General features: G+C 48.4%; 1 protein-coding gene across 3 annotated transcripts in view; it reads right to left on the bottom strand.

Moving 5' to 3' along the window:
• Nucleotides 1-19,125, bottom strand: part of PDCD11 (programmed cell death 11) — a 627,216-nt gene that overhangs the window by 551,941 nt on the left and 56,150 nt on the right. For all 3 annotated transcript variants that reach the window (XM_078643694.1, XM_078643695.1, XM_078643696.1), the window contains exons 5-6: nucleotides 10,759-10,920; nucleotides 9,766-9,889 (exon numbers count right to left, since the gene is read on the bottom strand). In XM_078643694.1, the coding sequence (XP_078499820.1) occupies nucleotides 9,766-9,889; nucleotides 10,759-10,920 (286 nt within the window). The remainder of the gene's footprint in view (nucleotides 1-9,765; nucleotides 9,890-10,758; nucleotides 10,921-19,125) is intronic.

The raw sequence follows: 19,125 nt of genomic DNA, 5'->3' as shown, positions 1-19,125 counted from the left end.
TGCTCCTTGGTTCTTTCTATTTAGTGCATTACTGCCCTTCTAGCGTCCAGAGTGTTCAAGTGCCCTCTCTGCGCTTGTGGCCGGTTTCTGAAAGAAGCTTGGTATTTGTACTGTCTGTTTGATGTGGAACCTTGACACCACCTTTGGCATAAAGTGTGGGTCAGTTCTCATCACCACCCTATCATTGTGTATTTGGATGTAGGGTTCTTGTAGCGTCAGCGCCTGTAGTTCGCTCACCCTGCGCAGCGAGGTGATTGCCACCAAGAAGGCTGTTTTCATTGTCAGCATTTGTAGGGAGGCCTTATGAATGGGTTCAAAGGGCGCTTTCATGAGCTCTGTTAGGACTAAATTAAGGTTCCATGCCGATGGCGGCATCCTTTTTGGTGGTGCGATCCTCTTTGCCCCTTCCAGTAATCTCTTTACTATCTGTGATGTAAAGAAACTCTACCCGGTTTCTCCTCTTGTGTAAGCTACTATCGCTGCTAGGTGTACTCTTAACGAGGATGAACTTAGTTTTGCCTTCAGCAGGTGCGTGAGATATCTTAGCACCGTTGATTCCCTTGTCATCTTCTTGTGTAGGTTTTTCTTGCTGCACCATTGTTTAAACCTCTTCCATTTTGCCACATAGCACCTTCGTGTGCTAGGTCTCCTTTCCTCTCGTAGCAACCGCAGGATGCTCTCAGGTAACTTTAGGTGTGCTAACTCTATGTCTTCAGGAGCCATGCTGCTAGGCTGAGGCTCTCTGGCTCTGTGTGTAGTACTTCTCCGTTTTGCATGGAGAGTAGGTCTTTCCTTTTCACGAACTTGTGGGGTACACCCTGTGCTATTTCCATTATCTGTGAGTACCAGGTTTACCTGGCCCACTGGGGTGCCACCAGAAACAGAGTCATGTTGCGGTTCTGTACTTGTTGAGTACTCTGTGTATCAGTGGTATCGGGGGGAAAAAGTGTAAAGAAATGTTTTCGACCCGCTTATCCATAGGGCATTCCCCAGGGATCCTTCCCCTGGTTGCCTGGATGTGAAGTCTCTGCATTTTGCATTCTGGTGTGTTGCAAATAGGTCTATTGTTGGTGTTCCCCACCTTCTGAATAGCCTTTGCGTTTCCTGTGTTTTGAGCTCCCACTCGTGGGATGCCGATGTCTGTCTGCTAAGCCAATCTGCTTCCACATTGTCCTTCCCTGGTAGGTGTGTGGCTAGCAGGTCTATTTCGAGTGGGATGGCCCATCTCCATATCTCCTGTGCTATGTTTGATAGCGGGGCCGATTGTGTTCCTCCCTGCTTGTTGATGTAGAACATCGTTGTTGTGTTGTCTGTCTGGATCAACACTCTCTGGTTGTACAGTTTTGTCTGGAAGGCTTTCAGGGCGAGGAACACAGTCTTTAGTTCCAGGTAGTTGATGTGTTTGACCGCATCCGCTGGAGTCCACAGATCCCTCACCCTGAGCTTGCTCATGTGTGCTCCCCATCCCTTCTGGGATGCGTCTGTGGTGATGGTCACCGTTGGGGTTGGTGGTGTTAAAGGCTTCCCTTCTGTTATGTTCTCCTTGTTCCACCACGATATCTCCTCCTGCACTGCGTGCGTTAGAACCACTAGATCTTCCGAACTGCCTGTAGCTTGTGACCATTGTTCTTGCAGCCATTCCTGGAACAGTCTCATGTGGAGCCGTACATTTGGAAACAGATGTATGCAGGTGCCCTCATGTCCATGACCCTGCTCGCTGTCCTCACTGTCAGAGTTCGCCCCTTCTGGTAGAGGCGCGTCTCCTTCAGCAGGGCCACTGTTCTCTTGTCGCTGGGGAACACCTTGCTCTGTATGGTGTTGATCTGTGCTCCTAGGAAGATTTGTACTTGCTCTGGTTCCATTGAGGATTTCCCCCAGGGTGTGTGAGGGTGAGAGGGTTGTGAGAGTGAGGGGGTGTGAGGGTGAGTGAGGGTGAGTGAGGGTGTGTGAGGGTGAGTGAGGGTGTGTGAGGGTGAGTGAGGGTGTGTGAGGGTGAGTGAGGGTGGTTGAGGGTGGTTGAGGGGGTGTGAGGGTGGTTGAGGGGGTGTGAGGGGGGTGAGGGTGTGGGGGTGTGAGGGTGTGAGGGGGGTGGGGGTGAGGGGGGTGGGGGTGAGGGGGGTGGGGGTGAGGGGGGTGACGGGGGTGGGGTGGGGGTGAGGGGGTGAGGGTGTGTGAGGGTGAGGGTGTGTGAGGGTGAGGGTGTGTGAGGGTGAGGGGGGTGAGGGTGAGGGTGTGTGAGGGTGAGGGGGGTGAGGGTGAGGGGGGTGAGGGGGGGAGGGTGTGTGAGAGTGAGGGTGTGTGTGAGGGTGAGAGGGTTGCGAGTGTGACGGGGTGTGAGAGTGAGTGAGGGTATGTGAGGGTGAGAGGGTGTGTGAGGATGAGGGTGTGAGGGGGTGTGACGGTGAGGGAGGGTGAGGGTGTGTGAGTGGGAGGGTGTGGGAGGGTGGGTGAGGGGGTGTGAGGGTGGGTGAGGGGGTGTGAGGGTGGGTGAGGGGGTGTGAGAGTGAGAGGGGGCGTGAGGGTGAGAGGGGGCGTGAGGGTGAGAGGGGGCGTGAGGGTGAGAGGGGGCGTGAGGGTGAGAGGGGGCGTGAGGGTGAGAGGGGGCGTGAGGGTGAGAGGGGGCGTGAGGGTGAGAGGGGGCGTGAGGGTGAGAGGGGGCGTGAGGGTGAGAGGGGGCGTGAGGGTGAGAGGGGGCGTGAGGGTGAGAGGGGGCGTGAGGGTGAGAGGGGGCGTGAGGGTGAGAGGGGGCGTGAGGGTGAGAGGGGGCGTGAGGGTGAGAGGGGGCGTGAGGGTGAGAGGGGGCGTGAGGGTGAGAGGGGGCGTGAGGGTGAGAGGGGGCGTGAGGGTGAGAGGGGGCGTGAGGGTGAGAGGGGGCGTGAGGGTGAGAGGGGGTGAGAGGGGGCGTGAGGGTGAGAGGGGGTGTGAGGGGGTGTGAGGGTGAGAGGGGGTGTGAGGGTGAGAGGGGGTGTGAGGGTGAGGGGGTGAGGGTGTGTGAGGGTGCTTGAGGGTGAGAGTGAGTGAGGGGGTGTGAGGGTGAGGGGGTGAGGGGGTGTGAGGGTGAGGGGTGTGAGGGTGAGGGGTGTGAGGGGTGTGAGGGTGAGGGGTGTGAGGGGTGTGAGGGTGAGGGGTGTGAGGGGTGTGAGGGGTGTGGGTGTGAGGGGGTGTGAGGGGGTGTGAGGGGTGGATGAGGGGGTGTGTGAGGGGGTGTGAGGGTGAGGGGGTGAGGGGGAGGGGGAGTGAGGGGGAGGGTGTGTGAGGGGAGGGTGAGTGAGGGTGAGGGTGTGAGGGGGTGAGGGGGTGTGAGGGGGTGAGGGGGTGTGAGGGTGAGAGGGTGTGTGAGGGTGAGAGGTTGTGTGAGGGTGAGAGGGTGTGTGAGGGTGAGAGGGTGTGAGAGGGTGAGAGGGTGTGAGAGGGTGAGAGGGTGTGAGAGGGTGAGTAAATTACTAACCAAGATTTGGACTGCAGCAGCATGGACGGGGAACTCAAACAGCTCCATGTCATCAGATCGTCAAATCAATGGAGAACAGTTCCCTGCACTAATCTCATTGCTGCTCACTGATGGGATAGCTTACTGTGCAGACGCTGTGCCAGTCAGGAACTTAGCACACTGCAGCAACCCCACATTAGCCACTGTGCTTCCCATGATAACTACTTGATCTATATTCACATTATCGGCATCAACATATTGTGGTTAAGCTGCTTTGTGATAAACAGTTTAAGGGGCTCCGCAAATTCATGGGCAAAGACTGCTTCAGCTGAACAGCCAATCTAATTTTTCACCTACACAAATATTACGCCTAAAAGCCATTTCCCAAATGAAAGGGTGCAAACAAAGACATCTGCATCCGATGGTACAGACTCACTAGGTGTGACAACGGGTAGAACCATGGGGCGGGGTGTTCCTGCTTGTTCCAGTGGGTGTGATGAGGCTGCTCCTGTGTCCTCGAGTTTTAAAGGAAGGGTGGTGGTCAGAAGGGGGTTTGTGCTGGTGTTGAAGCCCGTCCAGCTTTTGCCCTCTGCCTGAATTCCGTGCGATTTGCATGCACTGCTTCTCGAAAGTATGAGTAGCCATCTATCTGCTGCTGCAAGACCGCATTACAGCCTACAACCTATGCTGCCACCGTCAGTAATACTATACCTTCTGAGCGGAGCCTTGTGCTATGCGTGGTCATGACAGAGGCGGAACTCAGCAGGCTTCGGAACAGGGTAGCGTTTTCGCTACATTCAAATAATAGTTTTGCATGTACTACAAATATGTCCATCTGTTTTAAAAATATGTATTTCCAGTGCCAGGAACACCAGTCTTACAGCCTTGTTTAGTAATAATAGAACTCAGTCAAAATTAGTTGTACGGCAATAACAAACAAGGGGAGGGTGGGGCAGTGCAGATGCAACACAGGGAAGGGTGGGGGGATGAATACGAGACCAACATGGAGTTGGGTAAGGGGGATGGATATGAAAGCAACATGGAGAGGGCCGGAGGGACGTGAAAGCAACATGGGAGAGCGCAGTAGGTGGATAGGCAGTGGGGTGAAGCACACAGTTCAACGCAACAGGAATGGGGCAGGTAAAAACAGCTCAAAAACAAATGCACTCTCCTTGAGTCCTCAATAGAGAGGAAGTGGCATAACATCTAAAGCTACTGAACTGGAACGGAGTACCAGACACTGCATCGGCTCTCCCTTTCCTACCATAAACAAGCTCTCGGCATTGCTGTGGCGGGGGCGGGGCAGCGCATTCCTCAGAGTCTGAAGTGAGGGGCGGGGGAGCGCATTCGTTTGAAGTCTGATGCAGAGGCCGATGGTGTTTGATGTGCATGCGCCTGGCTCACATGAACTGTACGCGATCCGCAGTGGGTAGACTTTTTAGGTCTGCTTACTATAAATCTCGCCTATCATCCCTTCGGGATGTAATAGGCGAGACCTCAAAAAAGTTTATGTAACTAAAAAATAAAAAGTACAAATATTTGTATTTTAAATATGAAAGTACATTAGGTTTATGTATTAATTTTAAATGTATGACAAAAATAAAACTGACAAAACTGTGAACCTAATTTTGAATTGCATGTTTAATAATAAAAAATAATGTTTCTTCAACTTACAAATTCAAACAAGCATTGGCATAGCCAATTGGTCGTGCCTTTGGGACCTTGTAAGTGTTTAGTTATCCAGCACAATATCCTTGGTACAATAAAATCAAGTGTCGCATGGCTAAACAGTTATAAAATCCCAAAGGCAAGACCTATTGGCTATGCCAATGTTTGTTCTTATGGTGACCAACACTTAAAACTTTCCGCTTACGCGGATGACATTCTACTTTTTATTTCTGCTCCTGAAATCTCTATCCCCCATCTATTATATGAATTTACTTCATTTTCCCTTGTCTCTGGAAATAAAATCAATTTAGATAAAACAGAAATTCTCCCTCTCACTAAATTTGGTCTTCCACATTCCTTTTCTTCCACTGGTTTTGCCTGGAGTGGCTCTAAAATCAAATACTTAGGTGTGTGGCTCTCCACCTCCATCGGCATTTTCCTGATTTGCGCCTTTATCATGAATCATTTTGCCTTCGCCAGGCCTCGAAATGGCTCCTTTCCAAACCTTCCCCTTTCACTCCCCTTTGGCTCTCCATTGAACAAGCCTTATTATTACCCTTTTCTTTCAAGGAAGTTCTTGCCTTTTCTGCCAAAATCCCTTATACCTCTCCTCCCTTGTTCAAGCACACTTGTTCTTTATTGAGACCTCTCGTCTATCCAAAGTCTATGTCTAGAGAATCCTTTTTAGACTCTTCTATTAGACATAATTCCCTTATTACTATCAATAACAGAACCATCTTTTGGAAATCCTGGAGATTAAAGGGAATAATTTGGGTTATAAATCTTTTTGATGGCCTGTCTCCATGCTCCTTTCCCCAATTTCAAGATAGATTTCATTGTCCTCGCTCATTCCTGCAGAGATTCACTATTCTAATGGCGGTCATTCTTGATACTTTTTACTCTCTTCCATCGTCCTCTCTTCAAAACGCCATTGTTAAGATCCTTCTCTTGATACTCAAAACTTCTCTTATCTATAAACACTTCTTAGCTCCTAACTCAGAACGTCTAAGTTGGAGATTTTATGGGAATCTGACCTGGGATGTGAATGGACCATCTCCTTTTGGGACAAACTTTGGTCCCGCTCTTTCAAAATTTCTCGTTCTGCCTCTCTTACGAAATCTATGTTCTTCCTCTACCATAGACTTTATCTTACTCCTATCTCTATAGCTCGATTTTCCCATTCTACTGATACAAACTGTTGGACCTGTGGCTCTTCAAATGTGGATCTTCTACGCCTTCTCTTCCTTTGCCGCTCGGTTTCTAATTTCTGGGGGAAAATGTAGTCCTATATTTGTCGCCTATTTAATATTTCCATTCCCTACTCCATTCCTCTTCTTTTCTCTGGGAGTGTATCCGATTCTTCAGATCTTCTCTCCCATAACCTTGGTCTCTTTGACCTTATGCTTCCTTTAGCTCTTCAACACAACCCTCAACTAGAAAACACTTACAAAACACACACACTAGAACTCCAACTGCAGCTCATACAAGTGCTCGCCAAGTCACTTGACAATAAACTTAATGTAGGAAAGTGCCCCTTTTTGCATGGTTACCCACTAACTTTTTGCCAGATACCTGATGCTAACTTGACTGAGTGTGTGCTGGGACCTTGCTAACCAGGCCTCAGCACCTGTGTTCTTTCCCGAATACTGTACCATTGCTCCCACAGTTGGTACACTTCTGGGCCACATGTAAGTCCCTTGTAAAAAGGTACCACTGGTACCAAGGGCCTTGTGACCAGAGAAGATCCCTTAGGGCTGCAGCATGTACTGTGCCACCCGAAGGGGCCCCACACCAAACCCATACACACTGCCATTGCAGGCTATGTTCTGTGGTGAGACTAAACTAAAGGTCAACATGGCACACCTACCTGGGTGCCATTCCTATCCACCACTCCCTGTGGAATGCAACCATGCTGCTAGTCCCACTCACTATCACTGCTACATTCAACCCCCTTCCCTGTCACTCAGGACAAAGCAGGATAACTAGGGGTCTTCAATCCCTGCCCCAATCTCCAGACTCGAAGGCTGGCAGTGACAATCGCACTAGTAGATGGGCCCTGTGTCACTTGCTTTACGAGACAGATTAGCTCAAGTAACAGAATCCCAAAAAGTACTTATTTCTTGGTAGCCTTCATATTTCTTTGACTAGTAAAGGTTTGTGAGAGGTTGATTTTCCCTCCTTTGTGAGAGGTTGATTTTCCCTCCAACAGCCATGTGATGCCAGAAATAGCAAGACTAAGATACTCATGTGTGCCAGTTCAACAGTCACTCAAATCCTCCAACACACCCTTCTCCTTATTCATTATAGCTGAACACAAGTAATCTTATTTATTCCTTTTCTCTGCCCGCTTTAGTGAGACATCCTTGCAAAATGTTCAACCCTTTTATAGTTTTACACCTATTGCTGGGCATCCCTTATATTTAGATACCTATCCCAGACTCACGCCTTGGATCACCCTTGAAGATACCTTAGTTTCGCACCTCTCACACTGTACATTTCTATGTTGCTACCATGCACTACCATGACACAATTCATTGGTTGCATGATGGGATTATCAAAGACTGGATTTTCAGCTGAATCTTTTTCAAGATTGACAATCATTGTATGGTAATGTATTGATAGTTATATAGAGCTTTTCGCTGCCCTTGTGAGACACCACACAATCCAGTCCATAAATATAAAAAGATAACACGTTTTAGCTATGTCACGCTGGGCATTGATATAGTCATCAGTCCAACAGATAAATCGCTCCTAGCATTTCCTGGCAGCATTCTATGATTACTGGAGTAATCAGAAATAGTTACCATCTGAAGTCTCTAGTTGCTCCTAACTCAATTAAAGCGTTAGATAAGAGAATGAAGAGGCAAAAGATGGTGGGGAAATCATTCATAACACCCACCTCTCCCCCCTGGAAACGATCTATGTACTACAGAGAGCAAATAGAGAACCCACACTTTGAAAAACGCTGTTGCCCCAGACTGGAATATAGCCTTCATCATTGGGGTACAATATTAAAAACAAACAGTGTTTGATAAAGCTTGGAGGATATCGGATGTGTGTTAAGTTTAAAAACTGAAGTGGAGAGAAGGTCCACGGTTGCCATGTTCCCTAACCATGCAGACAAACTGTCATCCACATCTATGAAGATCATCAGGATTAAGAGGGTAAGTAAGTACAGAAATGTTTGAGATTCTAGAATTTCAAGACAACAGAATAAAAGTGACTTAAGGATGAATGGTTTAGGCCTCTGTAGTACTGCTTTTTTATAAAAGAAATATTAACCAGAAACATCCACAAAGAATAAGGATTCCTCACTAATAAAAGTGTGTTGTTAAATGCAACAGGAAAGGCATTGTTTGTTAAGATTACTGGAAGCAAGGAGTTGCCTCACAGGGCCAAACCTAAATTAAACAACAGGATTTTGAAATATCAGGTCATATCGCTACTGGTAGCTCTCCAGGAACCTGTAAGGAGATCTCCTGCGTTCAGCTCAGCCTACTTAATTAGATGCTTTTGCTTGGATGTTTGGAGAAAAATAGTTGGATTCCTAAAAAAATGTGATAGTATTACCCTGATGCCAGGTCCATTCAATCAGTAGGTACTATGTATTACCTATGTTAAGGCCCTGCAAACTGTCTATTCTACATTACTGCCAGCTACCGTCTGATGCGCTCCGGCTAGTAATCTTGATGGGCGATGCTACTAATGTAACCTTGCCTGATGTGGTCACTATTTCAACACTAATACTAATAGTAGCTCATGATGATTTTTATTGATCATGATTTTTATTGATCATAAGTAGCTTATACTACAGAAGACATTGGAGAATCCTGGCCAAGATAAGTGGTAAACAGCAAGCGTCCTGATTTTCACTTGATTATGGAATCTACTATTTTATATTTAAATATGTTTTATTTTGTTTTTGTATTTCAAACATACTAAGCAGTTAAGGCTCATGTTGCTTGTCGCACAGCCCAGGTACATAGTTCAGTACAGCCCGATTAGAGTTGAGAAACTTCAATACAGCTTTTGCAAAAAAGCAACAACAAACATACAAGCCCCTCAATAACATTGCCTGAACTACTAGCAGCCGAGATACGTCCGTGCCCTGATGTAGATGTCCTTCCACTCACTATTTTTCAGCTGTCATCCGAATTAAGAATCTACTATTTTAGGGTTAAAGTAGTCCAAGTCATTGCCCAGTATGAAGAACAACGAAGAGGAAAGAAATCGAATAAACCCATGATTTAAACCAATAGCCTTCCATCAGCAGCATAAGCACTACTGAAGAATGCAGTTTTCGAAGATTCCAGCTAGTTGAAAAGGTAACTTGCAATGAGACATGAAGAAATGGCTAATGTTCAGAAAACATCACTTAAGCACATGGATCAGTAATTTAAAATGATCGTCCGGAAACACAGATATGTGATATCCAGCACAGCTTCAGATAATACTAAAAGATAAAAGACCCATCAAAATGAAATCCTTGCACGCAAAGTTTTAAAAAGTGTATTGCACAACGCTGGCATCGATGTGGTCTTAGTGGTTTGCAACTGTAGGATGCAACCTATCACACAGCCAGTAACCTCAAGACAATATTGCCGAACACATGGAGTTTAAGAGGGCATACATAGGAATTCCCAACTAAATGGTTTAGAATCATAAATTACCTTTGCCTGACTGTTTAATGTAGCTTTGGGCCTTCTGGCGAGGTAGAAATGCTTTATTTCCTCCAACTCCAATGTCTATCAGGTAGCCATGATCCTCAACACTGGACACGCATCCGGAGAGTAGCTGGAAAATTAAACATAAGGGATTTAATTGCCTCTAGCACTACAAACATTCTAGGAACAGGTGCAGAGCACAGTGTGTGCCATTCAATAACTTTGGGTGTTCTAGAGTTTCCAGGACACAGACTAGATGACAAAATCTACAAAGCAGATATTAAGAGCAAACAGCTACACTAAGTCTAGTCATTTAAGACTGTATCAGGTTACCGCACTGAACTGTCTCATCAAGGTCTTTTTCTTGGCTTTGAGGGCGGAGTAGGACATCACTGATCATTAACTATACACATACAGCCACTATATATGTTGCACTTAAAGGCAAACAGTATCAACCCAAAGTAGGTATCTTCTATAGCAGATATTATTTTTCACTCATAGCTCACAGGGGAGAAAACCTTTAAATCAGGATACTGCTGGACCTTAGGAGCCTGAAAGAATATAGCTTAAGTTTGCATGCACGTCTACTACCTTGGTACTACTATGGAAATACAGAGAAGATAATAAACCCACTTTCATATATGAGGGCTACAGAATACTAACAGTGACTGCAAAGTAAACAAGTAACTGTGCCATATGTCCCACTGCAATCAATCTCACATTCTTTTCCCACAGTGGATAAGTGTATTCCAAAGGTATGATGCCCTCCCAGTGGCCTCTGCTTTAGAAAAGGGGCAGCAAAAGCAACCTCAAGACTCATTTCATCCTCGATGTGAGAGCATAAAGACAACATAAGTGAGCCACATAAGACAAGGTTTGCTTGGTGGGAATACCGAGAGACATGCCGGAAGGAGAGTAAAAGGAATAGTGGAACTAAAACACAAAAACAGTGACACCAACAGTCACAGGTCAGCCCTACAAAAAGAGAGCATTCCATACCATGCCTGGCATCAAGGTTCCAGGACTGAGTGCTTTGTTGACATCTTTGGGGTTCAGAGAAAGTTTTATGCTATGGAACCCTCCTTTGGTCGTCTCCAAACTGTGAACTGAACATCTGACCAACATGCCAGGAGTGAAGAGCTCTGATAATGGTGCCAGATCCTGAGGAAACAAAAATGATAAACATGACTAAGATAAGTAATGCAGCGCTCACTGCTAGGCCACCATTCAGTGTAAAAGACGGTATGCAGCCATTTCAAATACATACCATTTTTGTTGAAATTTAGTTTCACCAACTCACAAATACATTAGAGTGCGACATACTCTATGCGGCAACATTACGCTTGGACATCACTGCCTCACCACTCTCCTTTGTCTCCTACCTTGCGCAATGTCCCCACTCAGGGTTCTACAGTTTAGTTATCAACCTTGATGACTCAATGGCTCCTATCAAATATGGAACATTGCATGCTGCTTTTTGCTGTATCCACCGAAGGCAGGGACCATTTGTGTCTCCTTATGTGCTATTCCCAAAAAATGTTATGTTAGGACCAGAGGCTTCGGATTATTCTTATTCTCTCTTCGCTTTATTCCTTAAACTTCATATCAGCCAAAAGAACATTTTGAAACAAAAAAAACAACTCCCATGAACCATAGAGAGGTTCCATTTAATAGTCCTTACACTGTGTCCAGTAACACCATATAGTCCTTCCATTATGCCAACTGCCCCTCTTTCTTTGCTGCTTCGCAGCCAGTTAAGTGTACTTTTCTTTGATTCTCCTCTTTGGGTTAATTGTTTGACCTTATTGTGTTATTTCATGGTTTGTCTCTCCCGGAGGCGCGTTGTCAAAAGCTCCCTCCAGGGGGGTACTGGAAATCGTTTTTCAGATTCAAGACAGCAGGAACGTGTCACCGTTCCTCACGTGGCCGTGCCCCTGATGCTGCTAGGTGGACTGTTCAGTCTCGCTGCTCCCACGGCATGTCTCTTCAAAACGAGAACTCACTGTGGTAGTTCGCGCTGACGGAGCCTTGTCCACCGCTGTTGCCAGGAATGCCCGTTTATCGGGTCTGTATTCAAGCATTGATGGTATTGGTAAACGCTCGGCAGGGGTCTGTATTGCGGTGGCTGTCGTGTTGACGCCTGTGGGCGTATTAAGTTGCACATTATTACTTACTTTCTTGGCGCCCACTGTACATATTAAGTGGCGGATTTAACTGTTTTTGGCGCACAGCGGAGCCCGGTCAGGTTTTCCTGAGGGCTGAAACTATATTTTTATATACTCTGTCAGCGGGGTGGTGCAAGCCCTATTGCAGTCCTTGGGTCTGCCCAAAATTACGGTTCTGGAATTCCCAGATGCCTCATTTTACCCTCTAAGCGTAAATCCGCTGTGAAAGTTCCAAACCCTTTTGGTGGGGCAAAACCTTTCTGTGAGATTACATAGTTTGCACGTCTGTTCTACGTGTACCAGGATAATAGAGGCACAAGAGTATGTTTATGAGGAGGAAGAGTCCTAATCTTATTTACAGTGGGACTATGATTTTTTTGAGGCAGTTGATTCTTCTATCTATAGGGTAGTCCATGAGGTGATCGGTCCAATGGAGCAGCACCTGTCAGAAAGAATTGTCCAGGAGTGTGCGCGGTTAGCGCAGACACACACAGGTTCTCCTACTCCCCCTCCCCCGCCAGGCGAAGAGGCTCCTCCGTCTAAGAAAAAAAAATGCAGATTGGGTCGAAAAGGACACTTTTGCGTGTTTGAAGAATGGTTTTCTAGCGCAAGGGTCACCCCCTCCCCTCCTCCCACTCCCTTGGTGTCCCCAGAGCCCCCTGGGACTCCTGACCCAGTGTCTTCAGAACCCGATGTAGAGTCCCCGGTGACTCTGAGGACGGCGCAGGGCCTTCACGGCCTTGGCGCCGGTCGTTCCTTCTCCCTCGACCGCAAGGGAGGATTCTGGCATGTTGGACCTGGATGATATTGTACATCTTCGGTCTGCTGCTTGGACTCCTGGGGACAAGGTGGCGAAGTTTGTTGTGGGTCGCCTCCGCAAGCCTCTTGAGAAGTAGGCCAAGGGCTGCCTCAGAGCGGAGTGCCCGAGGCCCACCTTGGAGGGCAAGGTGGCTTTTACTCCAGAACTAGATTCTAAGATGGCCACTTTTTGGCTAAATATATGAAGGACCTACGCAAAGGCATCGACAGATCGTGGCGTTCTTGTCAAGATACGCTTCTTGTCGCCATTGGCCCTATGACAAAGATTTTAGACATGGCCAAGGAGGCCATGGTGTCTGGATCCGTTATTTCCCCCGAGGTGCTTTCTAACTGGGCGCTAGCTGTGCGCTGTCAATGGAGTGGCGCCGCTCTTTGTTGATAAAGCTCGACCCAAAGCTCGGGAACTTGGCCTCCTCGGAGGCTGGCCCAAGGAGGTCTTTTTGGAGATCCTCTTGTTAAGTAGCTCAGTAAATTTGTAGCGACCTTTACCGCTGGATAAGGCGCAATTAAATATTAAGCGAGTGTTTAACCAGCGGGTTTTCTAAGGGGCTGGCAGAGGCAGGGGCCCCTCGTCCGGCTGTGGCTTCCAGCAGAATCCTCCCAAAGGACAAGGCTCCGGGCGCGGTCAGTACAATACCAGCGCCAAATACACCAACTTCTACCCCACCCGGGGTCAGCGTTTCAGGGGCCGAGGAGGCTTCAAGAATAACTCCTGAAGTGGAAATTCAACCGGTAAGTGTTATAAGGTCTTCTTCGGTCCACATTGGGGGTCGGTTGGCAGACTTCCTGGATGCTTGGCGGCCATAATCTTGGACGCCTTTGTTCTTCAAAACGTGCAAGGTTTCCATACCGAGTTTTGCAACCAGCCTCAGCAAGAGATCCATCCTCGTCCTATTTGCGTCACGCCCCGCGATGCAGACCTGATCGACGAGGAGGACTCTGCGCTTCTGCACAAGGGGCCATTTTGCCTGTCAGTTCTGTATCGCGACGGTTTCCTGAGCAACATATTTCTAATGGACAAGCCAGACGGTGGCCGTTGTCCAGTCATCAAGCTTCGGGATTTCAGTGGGTGGGTAGAATATTGCCACTTCAAAATGGAGGGGATTCATCTCCTTCAGGATGTCCTTCCATCGGATTGGATAGTTCGCCTAGATTTGAAGGACGCTTATCTGATGGTCCCAATACATCCTCCCCATCTGCAGTGTCTGCTGGAGGCGTTTGGTCTATGAATTCACCTCCCTTCCGTTCGGTCTTTCCTCTGCAACGTGGGACTTTACCAAGGTGCTCCATCCTGCGGTGGAATTCCTCCGGGGACAGGGCATTCAAATGATCGTTTACTTAGCCGACATTCTCCTCATGGCTCAGTGTCCCAGGGCCTTAATCTCCCAGCTTCACCAGACAGTGAACTTTTTACAGGGATTTGGTTTTGTCATCAACAAGCCAAAATCTGTCCTCATTCCCTCTCAGAAGGTGGTTTTTCTGGGCTTCGTGGTGTGGATTCAGGCCAGGGCTTTCTGCGCCTTCCGTCCCGGAAGATGGCCAAAATCCGCCACAAGTTACGTCAGACTATGGCCAGGTCGCACACGTCCCGCAGGCAGATTGCCCGGCTGGTGGGGCCCCTGTCCTCCTCCATTTAGGCAATCTTCCCAGGTACCCTGCATTATCGGGCATGGTAGTGTCTAAAGGCATATCATTTGCGTCAAGGGCAGTCATATGCCCAGTCAGTCCCGCTTACTTCAATAGCAAGGGAGAAAATAGCGTGGTGGCGGAGTCACATGGAGGCATGGAATGGGCGGGCGATTTTTAATTCCGTTCCAGGCCCCATCATAGAGTCGGACACCAGCAGTTCGGGATGGGGCAATCGGTGTGGGGAATTCACCACCGGCGGAGTTTGGTCATTAGACGAGCAAGCCCTTCATATCAATTGCCTGGAGCTCCTGGCAGGGTCGTTCGCTGCCCGCTGTTGGACCAAGGACAAAGTTCAATCTTGTGTGCTTTTCAAGATGGACAACATATCCTCGGTCCAGGATGTCAACCACCTGGGGGTCCCTGATCCTGAGTTTGCGAACCTGGCAAAGGATTTCTGGGATTTTCACCTGTCCAATCAGGTCTCAGTGACAGCGGAGTATCTTCCGGGCCAGGCCAACCAGGTTGCAGATTAGCACTCGAGACACCTGCATGATTCCAGCCTCTCAATCAATCAATCAATCAAGCATTTATATAGTGCACTACTCACCCGGAGGGTCTCAAGGCGCTTGGGGAGGGGGGGTCCGCTACTGCTCGAACAGCCAGGTCTTGAGCTGCTTCCTGAAGGCGAGGTGGTCTTGGGTCAGGCGGAGGCGGGTCGGGAGGGAGTTCCAGGTCTTGGCGGCCAGGTAGGAGAAGGACCTTCCTCCTGTGGTAGCTCTTCGGATGCGGGGGACGGTGGCGAGGGCGTGGCTGGTCGATCGAAGTTGGCGTGTGGGAGTGTAGAAGTTGAGGCGGCTGTTGAGGTATCTTGGGCCTCAGTTGTGTAGGGCTTTGTGTGCGTGGGTGAGGAGACGGAAGGTGATTCTCTTGTTGATCGGGAGCCAGTGCAGGTCTCTCAGGTGTCCGGAGATGTGGCTGTGTCGGGGGATGTCGAGGATGAGTCTTGCTGAGGCGTTCTGGATCCGCTGGAGACTCTTCTGGAGTTTGGCGGTGGTTCCGGCGTAGAGGGAGTTGCCGTAGTCCAGTCGGCTGGTGACGAGGGCCTGGGTGACCGTCTTCCTGGTCTCGGTGGGGATCCACTGGAAGATCTTACGTAGCATGCGCAGGATGTTGAAGCACGACGAGGAGACGGCATTGACTTGTCTGGTCATGGAGAGGGAGGAGTCCAGGATGAAGCCCAGGTTGCGTGCGTGGTCTGTGGGTTTGGGTGCGCTGCCCAGGGCCGGGGGCCACCAGGAGTCGTCCCAGGCAGAGGGTGACGATCCCAGGATGAGGACTTCCGTCTTATCGGAGTTCAGTTTCAGGCGGCTGTTCATCATCCACTCGGCTACGTCTTTCATCCCTTCGTGTAGGTTGGTTCTGGCGGTGGCGGGGTCGTTGGTGAGGGAGAGGATCAGCTGGGTGTCGTCGGCGTAAGAGATGATGTTGAGGTTGTGTTGGCGTGCGATGGCCGCGAGGGGGCTCATGTAGACGTTGAAGAGGGTGGGGCTGAGTGATGATCCTTGTGGTACTCCGCAGATGACTTCGGTGGCCTCGGATCTGAACGGGGGGAGGCGGACTCTCTGTGTCCTACCGGCGAGGAAGGAGATGATCCATTCTAGTGCCTTCTCTTGGATTCCGACGTTGCTGAGGCGCTGCACTAGGGTGCGGTGGCAGACAGTGTCGAATGCCGCGGAGAGGTCCAGGAGGATGAGGGCCGCGGTTTCCCCGTTGTCCAGCAGGGCTCGGATGTCATCGGTGGCTGCGATGAGGGCGGTCTCAGTGCTGTGGTTGGCCCGGAAGCCAGACTGCGAGAGGTCGAGGGATCCGTTCGTCTCGAGGAAGGCGGCCAGCTCCTTGTTGACGGTCTTCTCTGTGACTTCGGCCGGAAACGGGAGGAGCGAGATGGGGCGGTAGTTTTTGAGTTCGGTGGGGTCTGCTGACGGTTTCTTCAGGAGAGCGCTGATTTCGGCGTTCTTCCAGCTCTCCGGGAAGGTAGCGGTGTCGAAGGAGGTGTTGATGATGTCCCGCAGGTGGGGTGGGATGACAGCGTCGGCTTTGTTGAAGACGTGGTGAGGGCAGGGGTCGGTCAGTTGATTGATTGATTGGAGTCTGGAGAACAGTTATGCTTTCCCTTCGTTCTCGATTATCACGAGGGCTTCGGCTGAGATCTATCAACAGGAGGCGGAGGTGTTGATGGTGACTCAGTTTGAGATCTCAAGTCTGGTTTCCACTTCTACTGGAACTTCCCTGGGATTCTCCAATCTGACTCCCCCGGTGTCCTCTTCTTCTGAATCCAGATTGAGGGACGCATCACCTTAGGGCTCAGGGTTCCCTGCAGTTGATGGTCTGGCGACTTTCATGCAACACTGGTCGCTCCCAGGCCTATCACAACCAGCTAAACACCTTTTGTCCAAGGCGTGGGGTGACAATACCACTAAACGTTACCGGTCCGCTTGGACAAGATGGCTTCGTTGGCGTCTTCAGAGGCACTTGGATCCCGTAGCAGCAGAAGTTGTTCAAATTTTGAATTTCTTGGCTGATCTGGCTACAGAAGGCTTGGCGTACCGTTCAATTAATGCCATGAGATCAGCGATTTCCGCAGGCCATGCTCCGGTAGATGGGGCTCCGGTGGGGGAACACCCTTTCGTTTGCAGACTGCTGTGAGGTATTCGCCTCTCTTTGACCCCAGAACCGCGTTATTCTACTTTATGGGATGTCAATCTGGTCTTGAATTTGTTTCTTTCCTGGCAACCGAATAAGTATCTTTCATTGAAAGAACTCTCAGCCAAGCTGGCTATGCTTTTGTGTTTGATCTCTTGTAGGAGAGTTTCGGATGTCAGAGCCTTAGACATTTCTGCAAGAGTTTTTCCCCCAGATGGGGTTACCTTCGTGGTAGGGCACCGCACCAAGTCACTCTCCCGCTCGGTCTCTTATCCGATGTTTCCAGATGCCCCCAAGTTGTGTATTGTGGGTTGCCTCAAGGCGTATGAAGACTTGACTCAAAAGTGTTGTCCTCTGGTCGAACGTCAATTACTTATTGCCCTAAAGAAGCATCAAAAGGCTGTCTCTTCCCCTACTATAGCCAGGTGGGTGCGCTGGGTCATGCAAGAGGTAGGCATTGTCACGAAGCAGTTTGGAGCCGACTCTGCACACAGGGCCATGGCCTCAAATCCTTTTTCATTTGGGGCTCGTCTGGAGGACTTGCTGCGGGCAGCGGATTGATCCTCAGACTCGACCTTCAAGAGGTTTTATTTCAAACCATTAGTAGAAGTTGGTGGTCAGTAAGCTTTAAACTAGCATAATACGAAGACTCCGGTCACGACATAGAACATTAAGTTTCAATAGGCGAGGATTATCTCACCCGGTGCATCTTTGGTGCAAACTCTCTGTATGGTGGTAAGTTAATTGTTCATGAGGTCTTAATGGTCGTTTGTTGCAGATAAACTGTTTGATATCGGTACAGCGAGTTCTTATCTCGGTGCCTTACGTTGTTTTATTTTTGCTAGGAAATGAAGGTTCGAAACCGGACCAGTGATGATGATCTTGGCGTACTTTGCATGAAGAAAGAGGAGGATTTGGCATAATGGAAGGACTATATGGTGTTACTGGGCACTGTGAAAGGGCTATTATTATATGTAACCTCCCTATGGTTCATGGGAGTTGTTTTTTGTTTCAAAATATTCTCTTTTGGCTGCTATAAAGTTTGTTAATGAATAAAGCGAAGAGAGAATAAGCCTAATCCTCACCTACATGTCCTTAATAGAATTGAAACTTACCATTACGTAGCTAGGCAAATTTCTATTCTATCTCGTCTGCTCCTCTCATGACTCCACTTTCACCACTCTGGCAACTGGCAAAGACCGAGGTTTCATTTTAACAGTGAGTGAGGTGCTACACCATTATGATCTGAAGTGTCACCACAGCTATCAACATTTTAATTTGCACAAAACCTGTCCTTCCTCACCTTCTACTTTGTCAACAACATATTTATGAGCATTCCACAGAAAACAACCTCCACTGTTCACTCCCTCACATACCCATTCAACCTCGATAAAGTTCTTACGTTTCCTACCAGTACTTAGGATAATATATTCCTACATCTGTCTGTCTGACATCCATCCATCTATCTATATTATCACGGATTGAAGTGTAACATAAGCCCCTACTTCCAAATCATAATATTCAAATCCATCTCTTTCCTCATTTACTCTAGATTTAGGTCTTTCTTCATCCTGGCACTTCTCTATGAAACATAACCCCCTACCACCCAATTTGCATAGTGAGCAGCCACCTTTTCACACAGCAAATGTTTATTAATACCACAAGTTCCCCAAAGTCAATGTCCGTTGCTTACAGCCAACCTAGACTTTCTGGCTTTCATTTTTACGCAGTAGAATGGAAAGGGCCTCACACAGTATATGCTAATATATACAGACGTTTACACAAATACCAATAATGCAGGCACATTTTTAGATTGACTGATATTGGAAAGAAACTGTGCAGATCATCAATGAAGACAGAAGGAGTACCCCATTTTAAACCGGTTACAATGATAGTTTGTGTTGAGTCTAGTAATTGCTACACAAAGAGGGGTTTGACAAGAACATGATCAGCAATGCTTTCATGATCATATTTCAGGTAATTAAACAACACAAAGCACACCCGAAAATCCACAACTCAGTTCAATTGATGTGAGCTAGTTGATTTAATG

Source organism: Lissotriton helveticus, chromosome 5_1 (genome assembly GCF_964261635.1).
Source record: "Lissotriton helveticus chromosome 5_1, aLisHel1.1, whole genome shotgun sequence".
Classification (NCBI taxonomy): Eukaryota; Metazoa; Chordata; class Amphibia; order Caudata; family Salamandridae; genus Lissotriton; species Lissotriton helveticus.
The sequence above is the reverse complement of the archived record's forward strand: the minus strand, read 5'-3'. Positions and strand labels throughout refer to the sequence as shown.